Source organism: Schistocerca serialis, chromosome 7 (genome assembly GCF_023864345.2).
Source record: "Schistocerca serialis cubense isolate TAMUIC-IGC-003099 chromosome 7, iqSchSeri2.2, whole genome shotgun sequence".
Lineage (NCBI taxonomy): Eukaryota > Metazoa > Arthropoda > Insecta > Orthoptera > Acrididae > Schistocerca > Schistocerca serialis.
In genome coordinates this window covers 347,195,642-347,206,649 of record NC_064644.1, presented here as the reverse complement: position 1 = coordinate 347,206,649, position 11,008 = coordinate 347,195,642, and the positions used below count along the sequence as shown (strand labels likewise).

Genomic DNA, 11,008 nt, shown 5'->3' with positions numbered 1-11,008 from the left:
CGGTGTGCGCTCGAAAGTTTCACAACGCTGTTGGCACCTAGTAAGTTAATATCTGTGTCCAGTTGATTGTTTGTACTTGTAACGTCGGAAACATCGGTCGGCGAGGTCATCGCCGGTGATTTGTGAGCTGTCTCCGCGTTCGAGAACAGTGAATGCAATCTGGCGTCACGTAACGAGCGGAGGGTCGTGGGTGCGAGAATACGCTCGTGTCTGGAAGCGGGCCGCGGCCAACAGGTCGTCCACGCGAGCCGCGGCGCGTGTGGAGTGGATGGTGACGTAGCGCGCTCCCGCCAGCGGATCTGCACCGCGCGCCCGCAAGCCGTTTCAGTCGTTCGCCGACGACCGTCTGGGCAGCACCGCGAACATGAGCGCCTCCTGTGTCTATGCCAACGGGTGAGTCCGCCGCGCTGCCATCCCTAACAGTGCTCGCGAAAACACTCGCGCTACAGCGCAAGGCACTTCTTTAGCGGGGGGAAATAACACTTCAATGTCTTACTACCCAAAAACTTCGCGACACAAACTCAGCACACGCTTTCCTGCTTTTTCGGTATTTTGTCAGAATCGGGTATTGAACACGGGTTATTTTGCGTGTGGCTACCAGTGATTTGTACGTTGAAGAGAAATTGAATGTCAAACACCGAACTTTATAGTAACTAACGTGCACTTTAACTTTCAAAAGAAACGCTTACCGGCATTAAATCAACATCTCCAAACAATAAAGACGTCTGCGGTTCGTTCTGTAGCGACAACAAGGCTGTATCAAGCTCTTATGTAACAACACTTGTTGTGAGACCTGTTCTGTTTATTTACACTTATTTGTTTTGTTGTGCTTATAGGATGCCAAGTAGATACAATGACAGATTTTATTGTTATACCATCAAATTATTCATCTTAATATACTTGAAAGAACGTTCATTTACTATACAAGAACAACATTTATGTGATTTTTCATTTATTCCACGTGGAACGGTTTCCCATGTTGCAAAAGAAATTAAAAAACCAACGTAGAAGTACTCTTGGAGAAAATCTGTCAGGGATTGCGAATATTCTGGAAAATTGCGTAAGAGGAAAGTTTTCATCAGCATATTAATCAGCATTTCGTTGAACGCTTGTGTTATGTAAGAAACTCCGTAGTGCAGGCATCGCGGAAAGCCAGAGCAGCCTTCGCAATTTGGATTAAGCTCCAAGCGATCGTATTTAAATAAGTAGAGGAAGCGAGCAAACACCATACGATTTCTAAACTTTTCCTAGATGCAGGGAAAGAGTACCTTTCAGATCTTAACTGTATCCTTTGAAGTTACAAGTAAAATTGTGACCACGTTAAAATGGTAAAATATAGAAAATTATGGATTTATTGGAACTGCTTGATGCGTTTCTAAACCTGAAGTATTACTCGGATATTTTACTTACGTTAACTGTTACATAAAATGGTTGCTTCTGACCTTTCTTGATTGTATTAAACTGCGTTGTTACAGCAAGGAGTTGAGACCTTGTTTCGGTGTATGGGTCACCGTAAATTGATACTGTACTTTATTGCAGAAGTCTTAGGCTTATGTTTGAAGATGACAAGAACCGAAACATGTTACATGGAATAGCATAACAAAAAGAAAAAATCCTTAAGCAATTTAGGCTGCAATTTCCGAAAAGCCCCATTCTGCTCGATAGCTCGCACAAGGAATTTATTTCCGGTATTAATAATTCTTAATATTGCTGAAATTGCGTCTAGACGTCTTTTTCCAAATGCTCCCTCCCGGTTCTTGCAACAGTCACAAATATTTGAAACCCATATAATTTACAGGAGTGTTAAACTCAGTTGGTAATTTACTTTGACTTCAACGACAAGATAAAAAGTGCTACTACTGTGGACATTGTAAAAAACATAAACACTCCCAAGTGCAAAAACGAATACACGTCGAAGAGTAACTGCCGAATCCACAGCGAATGGTACCTGCTACATATTTCGGCTGTTGTCTGCTCACTGCCGTGCGGCGACCATCGAGGAAGCGCAATGCTTAAAACACATTTGGGAAAGTCGCGTTTTAAATTCCAGTCTGCCACTACGGAATAAAATTTCCTCTGATTTACTACGTCATTTCAGGCGAATACCAGGGTAGTTTCTCGAACAAGGCTACCGCTGTTTACCTCTTTCACTTTTGACCATCTGCGCTGGTGCTGCTCCTGATGACGACTTTAACGTAATCTGTAACCACACCTTCTTTAAACTCTGCAAAGACAATGTGAATAGCATACTACTTCCATAAGAGGTATACCCAGATTTGTCATCTGAGTCTTCGAAAAATTACAGATACGTCTCCTCTTTTCTTTTTTAATTTAAGATGCCAGTTTCTGAGATTGAGCTACTAAAACATGACGCGATAGTGTCAGATGGACGTAGCGAATGTAAAGCTGAAGCACAGCAGGTGATGAATGTTACAATGCGCTCTTTTGCTTGCATCCACCCACACGACGAGTGAAAAAGATGAGGAGATGTGGAAAATTTTGTATTTGGCAGCTTTCAGGTAAAAATGTATTCGGTTTTCGTAAAATAACAGACGTAAATTACGTCTTTGATGGAGTAGGCGTCCTTCTATATTCGCGTCAAAAGCATCAGATGTCGCTGCTAAAAGTGAATAGATGCCTTTTTTCACGTGTAATCTATATCATCACTAATTTTAGTTTTGTAGTCTGTAGGTTTATTCTGATAAACTACGATTGCTCATGCATGAACTGATTCGGTTGGTAAGGGTGTCACAAAGCCGTTGTAGCCTCTCCCGAGACAAACTGGACCACGACTGTTGTAAGTGGTCCTTGATATCCTGGATATGGCACTGGGAAGATTGCCGTCTGGACTGCTCCACAAATGTTTTATCGGGGCTAGATATGGGGATCTTACTGGTCACGGCAATACCTCAGCATTTCAAAGACATTTCGTAGAGACACGCACCACGTGTGAGCGAGCATAATTCTGTTGCAGAATGGCATCACGAGAGTGACGCATGCGAGGTAGCACGTGGGGGCCAGGCTGTCCGTGACGTTCCTTCGTGGCGTCCCTGACCTGCAGTCATAACCGATGGCTTCCCATACCATGGCACCAGGAGTAACACTGTTTGCCTCTCCAATACGTTGGAAGAATATGATATCTCCCCACTTCTCTACCATGCTCACCGCCGGTGTCTCGTCGCTGAACACACTGAGATGCCATTCATCCCGATCACAACTCCATTCTAAACAAGGCCGTTTGTTTTGCGGTGTTAACGGCAGCCTACGCGTGGGACCGTAATTTCCTAGTCCGGCTGCTGGCAATATTATACATTGGTGCATGGTGACACAGAATTTGCGCGGTGTCCATTACAGGTTCTCGGATGCAGCCGCAGATGTGAAAGCGCTACGATGCACTTGACGCACAATACAACGATTCTCCCTTGTGGGCGTCAGACGTGGTCGACCGCAAATCTGACGTTGAGTATTCCTGCCCTCACGTCCCCAAGCAGACCAAATGGCTCAAATGGCTCTAAGCACTATGGGACTTAATTTCTTAGGTCATCAGTCCCCTATAACTTAGAACTACTTAAACCTCACTAACCTAAGAACATCACACACATCCATGTCCGAGGCAGGATTCGAACCTGCGACCGTAGCGGTCGCACGGTTCCAGACTGTAGCACCTAGAACCTCTCGGCCACAACGGCCAGCAAGCAGACCAACATAGGGCAACTGTCACAAGTTTGGATATTGCGTGATTCGACCAGCTGTCCGCACGGAGACCCACAATGAGCTCCTTTTCAAACTGTGTCAAGCACCGATAAATCTGTCTCACACGAGTACACGGCACCTCCATGTCCCCTAGATTGGTCACTCAACACCTGACGCTGTTCGCGCTATCCTACCTGGGCTGTTAGCAACACTAAATACGAACACCACTAGTGCACCATAGTGGCCGTTCTACCTATCACAGAAAATTGTAACTCTAATCATTTACATATACTCCGATAGTGGGTGAGTGTGCAAAGCTTACTAACATTCGGCATATTTTTCGATGCTTCACTTTCCTTTGTCAGACAGTTCATATTGAAGCTGACAGAAAAACGTGGAGATCAATCAGTGTGTAGAAGTCACTGAGCAAGACACATGAAGCACAATTCTGTCTTCATTCTACCATCACACAGCGACAATACTCAGTTGCTCTTGGAAATACTGATCACTTTATCACCGCCGCTGATAAACCGATTTGAAAATAACATCGCTAAAAATTAATATGATGTTATTATATTGATTGCGTACGTAAAAGTCAAATGGTTCAAATGGCTCTGAGCACTATGGGACTTAACATCTATGGTCATCAGTCCCCTAGAACTTAGAACTACTTAAACCTAACTAACCTAAGGACATCACACAACACCCAGCCATCACGAAGCAGAGAAAATCCCTGACCCCGCCGGGAATCGAACCCGGGAATCCGGGCGTGGGAAGCGAGAACGCTACCGTACGACCACGAGATGCGGGCAAAAGTCACTATAAGCAATATTTTCTATGTAATGAAACCAGAACTAGCGTTTTCCGTTTTCATTAAACGTCGAATCAAACAAATTATGCTTGTGCAGTTACGGAGACGTAGATATACGCTGAATGCACGTATTTACAGCAAGAAATGGAACCAATTTTACTATCACAAAGGTTACATCTTTTTGGACCACGAGTAAAGAAATGTTCGTACTTCTGTTATGGCTATCAGATTTTCCAGTACCTATCATTTTACGAATGCACAAAATTGAGGAACACTTCAAAATAAATGAAATAGGATTTAAAGTGAATTAACGTTTAATTAAATTATCGTTACTTTATTTCTTGCGACTGCTTGTATGTGTTCTTCGGATTTACCTGGCTTGAAGACATTCTATCAGAGAAAGATTTCAAACTCACTGACGTCGGCAGGCGTTTATTTATTTACGTATTTTTGGCTTTGGGCTGCATAGCAAACATTAGCTACAAAAATGTCATCTTAACGTAATTGTGATTTTCACAGTAGCACAGCAATATGAGTCTAACGTACAAATGTAAGTTCTTAATGTAAAATAAAAACACTAAGAGACGAACGCCATACAGTCAGCAGTAGGTACAACAATACAATGTAATTTTTAAAATATAACAATGATAAGACCATGAAATACAAAAGTAAGTTTGTGATATACACTAGAAACACAAAATCACAACCCAGGTTGCGATCCCAGTCGATTTAATACGAGAATGATATCCAGAGCAACTTATAATAGAAAGCTGGTCAATAGTGTCATTTATAAAAACAGGTTCTCAATGCAAAGTAAAGACACAAACAGACGTCCCAGCTTCCCAACAGGGCTGGTTCCGGGGTGGACAAGATCCACATTTATAGGTCGAAGCTGAATACCGGTGTATTTTAAACACTTCGCGAACAAATGATACAGATGTCAAAGAGGTGATATAAGCAGTTACATTTGGGGGGAGGAGGTAACACCCCCCCCCTCCAAAAAAAAACAATTTCTTGTACAGGACAGCTTGTGCGTCCGAGTAGTTGGCACGCGCCAGTATGACGTGGTTCACATCCACCGCCGCCGTTGGGTCTTGATTACAGCGGCCAGAAGCAATGATTTTCAGTTGGTATAGGTGGGTTGTGGTGACGCCCGTGTCCCAGCCTCATGCGATGAGAGAGGTCACATAACGTTTACTAAGCTCCACCGAAATGAACCATGGCTGAGAAGAGACGTTCGATTGTAAGGCTGCCCCTGCACTGCTTGGATACCTGTCGTTCACAATTCTCGTCGTGTTGAAACCCGTATGAGGGATCGGTGTCCCTCCATAATGCTCCTCTTACCGAGGCGGCCAACAGCTTCATCGTGGAGAATGCCCTGATGCCCTTTTATCCAAAGTAAGCGGACGTCTATGCCCAATGGTCGCACGTCTGTTATGGCCTCCAAGACATTTCTACAGACGTTTACTACACGTCAAGTTACACCAGCTGTTGAGGCAGCGATAGCAAATCTCCATCACAACGGCCTGGAATCGAATATCTATCTGTCAACAAATTCAAAATGATCGTCGTATGTAAGGTGTAGGTCTTCTATTTTACAGGGACACAATTAATCCTCGAGCTACGCGCTTAAGAGAGGTTATGTTAAACTTTTAATTATCACCTCGAAAGAGAAAGTTGCCCAATTAATCTTCAGATGTCCAGAGTGCAGGTACTCATTGATATCCTAGTGCTGCAGTACCGCAGCACGTTGCTAGAGCAGTCAAAAGAAAAATTGCACAGCCCATTGATAAAATGGAGGTGGGCTCCGACATTTTGTTATGGTCCCTCTAGTGACGTGCTACGGTACTATGGCGCTGGGATTTCACTGCGAATCAGGACATCAGACATGTACCTTCAAACAAGCAGAACATTAATTACGTAATTTTGTATTTTCGAGGTGATAACTGAAACTTCATGGATTACCCATCGCACTTTTAAATCTTTTCTGTTTTGATAAACCTAGCCGTTCCCAAACAATTGTCTGGTACACTGGAGTACACCATTTTTTTTCATATTCCGATAGGTTTAAGGTGTATTAACGTAATACTAACACTGCAGTAAAAGAAGAAGGGTCGTTCTATGTTAGATCGACTAATTTCGGAACATTTTCCTGCTCGATCCTCAAGGATTTCGACGAAATTTTATTTGAATATTCACAGATGTCCCCGATAAACAATGGTAAAGTTTAAAGTTCGTCGAAAGAATAGTGGTCGAGACATAGTTGCCTGTTTGTCTCCATGCTCGACTTTGGGCACAGCGAGCGTGATTTTTCGCATCTTTGAACTGATCTCGGGCAATATTTCATTGAAGGAAATGAAATTTGACCATCTTGTACAACTGTAAGTGGTCTCTCAAGAATATTAATGAAAAGAATTTTACGAGCAACATTCAGCCAGAAAATTTTAGATAAAGTTTCCAGAAAAATTTCTAAGTTTGCCTTCTTACATCTCAGGTACTAAAGGTATCACGAACATCAAACTTGGCATTTAGTAACATAACAGTACAAGGTTGTCAAATATAAAGTTTCATTTATTTAGCACTTTCCAGTACTGAATAAAATAAGTGCGAAGTTGGAGATTCTGTAAAAACGTAAAAAATGACCTATTTTCGACCTGATTTTGCAAAAAACCATGTTCTATAATACTCACCAAGCTGGGCTCACTAGAAAGACCATGGCGTTAACCGCCTAAGAAAGGTTACTAGCTTATTAAACGACGATTAACAATGTTAGATAATTTGAATCAAAGTTGAGTGCGAAAACAGTGGCATGAAAAAATGTAAACATTGGATTCTTGTACCTCGTACAGTAAACGCATACTGAACATAAAATTTAATAAGCAATAGCTCGGTGGCACAAGGATATGGAATACAAAATTTCATTCATCATCTATTTTTCAATATTCTTCAAATTTTTCGAGAAGATGACGATTTCTCTGAGAAGGTGAAAACAGTGTAAGCCTATATTCGACACTTCTTTTACAAGTACCATTTACTATTAAAGCTTCAAAACGAGTCTCATTCGAAAAGTACTGCATGGTGTCAAGCAAGTGAACATATCTCGGCCAATATTGCTTCGACGATCGTTAAACTTTTCCAGTGTTCATCGAGGACATGTGCGGGTGGTGATAGAAAATTTCGTGGAAGTCTGTGATGGTTAAGTGAGTTGATATGGAATGATCCAAAAGCAAAATTTTTGCAGTTTGTTGCAAGTGTAGGTAGAATTTCTGTAATGTGCAACAACATTCCCTCTCAGACAAACAACAAGGCAGATTTAAGGGAAAGTGGGTCGCGGTTACTGACCCATCTGTCGTTTCTGTTTATATCCAACAAACATCTGCCTGGGATCTATCCGACTGGTTGACTAGCTTGAGCCTTTCTTTTTCCACACAAGAAAATTGTTGCAAAGTAACTTTTGCGCCAGCTCATTTCGATTCCTCATTTGCAAGAATACCTTTATCAAAATTTACGATTGAATCACATCAGAGTCATTATGTATTTCCCCAGCGAATCAGAGCTCATTCCTCTGGTGAAGATACGGGTCCTCTAGGACTTTTTACATTTTACTTTGCTTGGATTCAGGCAGAGCCTGTTTCACCAGATACAATTACTGCACATAATAACACAGACAGGACATTGGTCCGATTCCATTATAAAATACGAAAGCAGTCACAATAAAAGCCACGACATTTTATCATAATATTCAGTTTTAGACATACTTAATTAATCATTATAGATATCCTCAAATTTTGAAGTTCCCTTTTACAAAATCGAATGAAATGGCAGGTACATTTGGCAATGGATCTATTCCTAGCGCTTCTACAACCACCTCCTTGCTCTCCATGAGAAATGACCACAAAAGCATTTTACCCAATATTCAATACAACATTCTATCATCACAAACGTAATACAAATGAAAAGATAAGTAAACGGTTTATTATTTCAAAGATGATCACCACAATAGTTAATACATTTATCCCACTGTGAGAGGAGACGGTCAGTGTCTTCATGGACAATGTTTGTAGTTGCCTGCGGAACCATCACTGTACCGAGGTGTGCTCCTCTTCGTCCAAAGCAAATCGACGACCACGAATGTCTTTCTTTTGGGCTGCCAATTGCATGGGGAGGTATCGGGGCTGTAAGGAGGACGTGTAAGGGCTTCACAGCGAAATTTCTGCTACATAGTCGAAACAACCTTGGCAACATGTGGGCGGGTCCAAACCAGGTGCAATTATTATTCCGAAGGCAACCGCAAACATTTCTCCATGAAGGCATACAGTGGGGGAAATATATTAACAGTTATGGTGATTACGCCGGCCGCGGTGGCCTAGCGGTTCTAGGCGCTCAGTCCGGAACCGCGCGACTGCTACGGTCGCAGGTTCGAATCTTGCCTCGGGCATGGATGTGTGTGATGTCCTTAGGTTAGTTAGGTTTAAGTAGTTCTAAGTTCTTGGGGACTGATGACCACAGATGTTAAGTCCCATAGTGCTCAGAGCCATTTTTTTATGGTGATTACATTTGAAATAAATAACAAACATGTTAGTTGTTTTTTTCCATCTGTCTTGTTTTCATTTGACTGCCCCTTGTGTTACTAAGCCGGTCGCAGTGGCCGAGCGGTTCTAGGCGCTTCAGTCTGGAACCGCGCGATCGCTACGGTCACAGGTTCGAATCCTGCCTCGGGCATGGATGTGTGTGATGTCCTTAGATTAGTTAGGTTTAAGTAGTTCTAAGTTCTAGGGGACTGATGACCTCAGATGTTAAGTCCCATAGTGCTAAGAGCCATTTTGTGTTCTTAATCTTGGATAGGGCAAAATAGTTGATGAGGAAATAAAATAGTTCCACTAATAGCCAACTTCTACAAGTACAATTTGTTTGGCAACATTTGGGCGGGTCCAACCCAGGTCCAATTATTATTCCGTAGGCAGCCGCAAACATTTGTCCATGAAGGCATACAGTGACGGAAATATATTAACAGTTATGGTGTACCTTTGAAATAACAAACAGGTTGTGGCTTTTTTCCATCAGCCTTCATTTGACTTCCCCTTGTGTTATTAATCTTGGATAGGGCAAAATAGTTGATGAGGAAATAAAAGAGTTCCACTAATAGCCACCGTCCAAAAGTACAATCTGTTAGAGGCACGAATTAGTGGTAACCGTGACTGCGGAGGTTAATATCTCTATTGCAGCCAGCAACTCCAGTGTCAAGTCTTTTAGAAAATCTCAGTATAATCCTCGTTGTGTTGAAGTCAGGTGGAAAGTAGCAGTCAGCAAGTCTTAACCTACAGATCAGGGGTCCAGCTTTAGTTTTCCAGGCTGACAGCCTGTACCTACTCAAGATGCTATATGTCGATCGAAGTCCGATTATTCTGGACGGAAGGAGTTCAAAAGATGATTGTCAAATGTTTATACTTTTTATTTTTATCCGTGTATTGTCAGGAGATTGAGAAGTAGCGGCTCCGGCCTCCTAAACTGACATACGGCCGGGAGAGCGGTGTGCTGACCACATGGCCCTCCATATCCGCAACCAGTGACGCCTGTGAGCTTAGGACGACACGGCGGCCGGTCAGTACCGTTGGGTCTTCACAGCCTGTTCGGGTGGAGTTTAGTTTTTTAATGTGAGGAGCAATGGTCCCAGACATCCATTAATAATTCCGTAAAGCTGCCTGTAATGTACGAGCTGATCCATTTCTAACACTACTTGTGTATTCTACCATCTTGTAAGAAACGACCGTAGCAGATTCTCGGAATACCGGAGGATCTGTGTCGCTTATTATTAAATTTAAGAAATAGTATGAATTGATAACATACTATTTGTTAAATATTTGTCGTAAAAAGAGTCACAGTTTGAGCTTTCAATTCTATAAATAAGCATTTTCCCCGTACTATAACATATTCTAAGTAAACATATGTTTTCGATGGATAACAGAGTACGAACTTTGGAGGCCGAATGAAACAAAACAAACGAAGCCTGAGGCTCTGCATTACAGTTGGATTCTGTGATCTCGTTTAGCGTGACCCGCCTGGGACATGTTTTCAGTGTGGCGAGACACCGGACTTAAAATACGACTCACGCATGAAAAGTCAGTATACGGCTCGCTGTGTAGGCGAAGCTCAAATATAAAATGCGATGTAGTCACAGAGCTTCATTAGTAACTGGCAAGGCTCGCAGCGAAGGTGAAGCTGCGATTGTCCTTCGCAAACGACACATGTCGCGCCACACGGCTCCAGCCTTCGTTAACGTAACAGACCGGTCTTGGACGTCACAGCTTTTAGGTTACATACTGACCTCGGCCGCAAATTTATGTTCACTCTCAGATGCTAATATCTTATTTCGCCTACCACTCCCACAGCCTTGCAAATATTCATACCAGTTACATGAAAGGACGCTAGAGCTATCAACAGCATCTATTCGTTTCGAAGTGTTTACATTTGAAAGAAGCTTTTGTTCTCCTGTGTTTCGTCATC

General features: G+C 42.4%; 1 protein-coding gene across 1 annotated transcript in view; it reads left to right on the top strand.

Moving 5' to 3' along the window:
- Positions 1–275: 275 nt before the first annotated feature.
- Positions 276–11,008, top strand: part of LOC126412292 (tryptophan 2,3-dioxygenase) — a 419,586-nt gene continuing 408,853 nt past the window's right edge. The window contains exon 1 of the mRNA XM_050081805.1: positions 276–393. Within this exon, the coding sequence (XP_049937762.1) occupies positions 365–393 (29 nt within the window). The 5' untranslated portion in view covers positions 276–364. The remainder of the gene's footprint in view (positions 394–11,008) is intronic.